The sequence below is a fragment of the Amphimedon queenslandica genome, unplaced genomic scaffold, assembly GCF_000090795.2.
Source record: "Amphimedon queenslandica unplaced genomic scaffold, v1.1 AMPQUscaffold_13363, whole genome shotgun sequence".
Lineage (NCBI taxonomy): Eukaryota > Metazoa > Porifera > Demospongiae > Haplosclerida > Niphatidae > Amphimedon > Amphimedon queenslandica.
The window spans coordinates 7199-8726 of record NW_003546401.1 but is presented as its reverse complement, the minus strand read 5'-3'; the positions used below and the strand labels follow the sequence as shown (position 1 = coordinate 8726).

The 1528-nt window shown below is 32.9% G+C and overlaps 1 protein-coding gene across 1 annotated transcript in view; it reads right to left on the bottom strand.

The window, feature by feature from the left end:
• Positions 1-770: 770 nt before the first annotated feature.
• LOC100639109 (jerky protein-like) overlaps positions 771-1528 on the bottom strand; it is a 2342-nt gene continuing 1584 nt past the window's right edge. Inside the window, exons 2-8 of the mRNA XM_003387151.1 lie at positions 1390-1454; positions 1245-1301; positions 1161-1202; positions 1069-1107; positions 978-1022; positions 884-931; positions 771-832 (exon numbers count right to left, since the gene is read on the bottom strand). Of these exons, the coding sequence (XP_003387199.1) occupies positions 771-832; positions 884-931; positions 978-1022; positions 1069-1107; positions 1161-1202; positions 1245-1301; positions 1390-1454 (358 nt within the window). The remainder of the gene's footprint in view (positions 833-883; positions 932-977; positions 1023-1068; positions 1108-1160; positions 1203-1244; positions 1302-1389; positions 1455-1528) is intronic.

Below are 1528 nucleotides of genomic sequence, written 5' to 3'. Positions count from 1 at the left end.
AGTGGATCTGGGGGGGGGCAAGGGGGGCTGAGCCCCCCCACGTTTTGATCAAGGGGGCAGAGCCCCACCGCAGCCTGCATCCAGAAGAGCAGAGCCTCTCTAAATTTTGATGCAAGGTAGCAGGAGGGGAACTGACCTCACTTTTAATTACTTATGTTATTAGAGTAAACAATCAAATATCGGACTAATCAAAATTCGGACAGTTATATTTTTAAAACTAAACATGATTTTCCAGTGATTTTTGCACTAGATATAGATCATTATAATACCTGTTTGCATGGTAAAAATCAAAGCATCACCTTCTTTCTTTGTAAAGATATAACTTGCTAAACACACTTCGTGGATTCACACGATAATCGGCCGAGTTCACTCAATTTTCGTCACTTAACCACAACGAAGCAAACTTTATTCGAAGAATAGTTTTATACCACCAGAACTCTAGTACTGACTGTCTTCTTCAAAAAGGATCACACAGCCGGCTTCTTAGGTACACTCAGCTACCATAAAAAATATTTAACTTCTTCTACAATAAACGGACACGCCGAACATTATTGATTATTATTAAAATTAGTTATTATTTACAGTTGTTACATGTAAATTTAAAGTTTTTTGATTTCGCCTTTTGAAATGAAATTTTATAACAATAACAGTGATACCACTGGTTGCAGCTGCAACAAAAGACCCAATTAGACTCATCAGGATGTGAACATTGCTTCAGGGAACAATCAGACTTGACTATTATTGTAGTATAATTAGACTATGTCAAAATGTTATCCTTTACCTTTAGATTTAACACTCCTTTTGGTAGCATAAGTAGTAGAAGGGACTGCATCTGTATTATTGAATAATAAATCGTCATAAATTATTAATTAAAAATAAATACCTTTAGCAATACCATTATTCACTGTACATTGTCCAACTCTTTCCATTTCTGTAATTATCAATAATAATAAAGATAATAATAATTAAAATTTTACTACGTTTAGTTCTGACACTCCTTCTTGTATCAACTCTATGTGCACCTAAGCATAAACTATAAAATTAATAGCAAAATAAATTATTGTATACTTTGAACACTCTTCTTTGCAGTAGGATAATCAGCTGATTCTATATTAAAAATAATAAAATAAAATAAAAGAATTATGTGACACCTTTAGCACTTTTCTTAGCAGTAGTTGCATTAGCAGGACTTACAGTTGTTTCTATATTACATCAACATTTATAAAAAGCTAGTATATTAATACCTTTAGTTCTAACACTTCCCTTACTCCCCTTAGCAGTACATATAACTCTCTCTGTTTCTACATAAGTCAATAATAACAATTAAAAACCTGTAACACTTGCGTAGGCAGGCACAATTGTCTTTGTTCAAAAATTGCATAATAGTACCTTTAGTTCTATTGCTCTCTTTGGCTGCAGTACTAATATCTGTAGTGGGTTCAACTGTCTCTATACTTGCATAGATAAAAATAAACAAAAAACTTAATAAATACCTTTAGCTCTAACACTTTCTTTAGCTCTAACACTT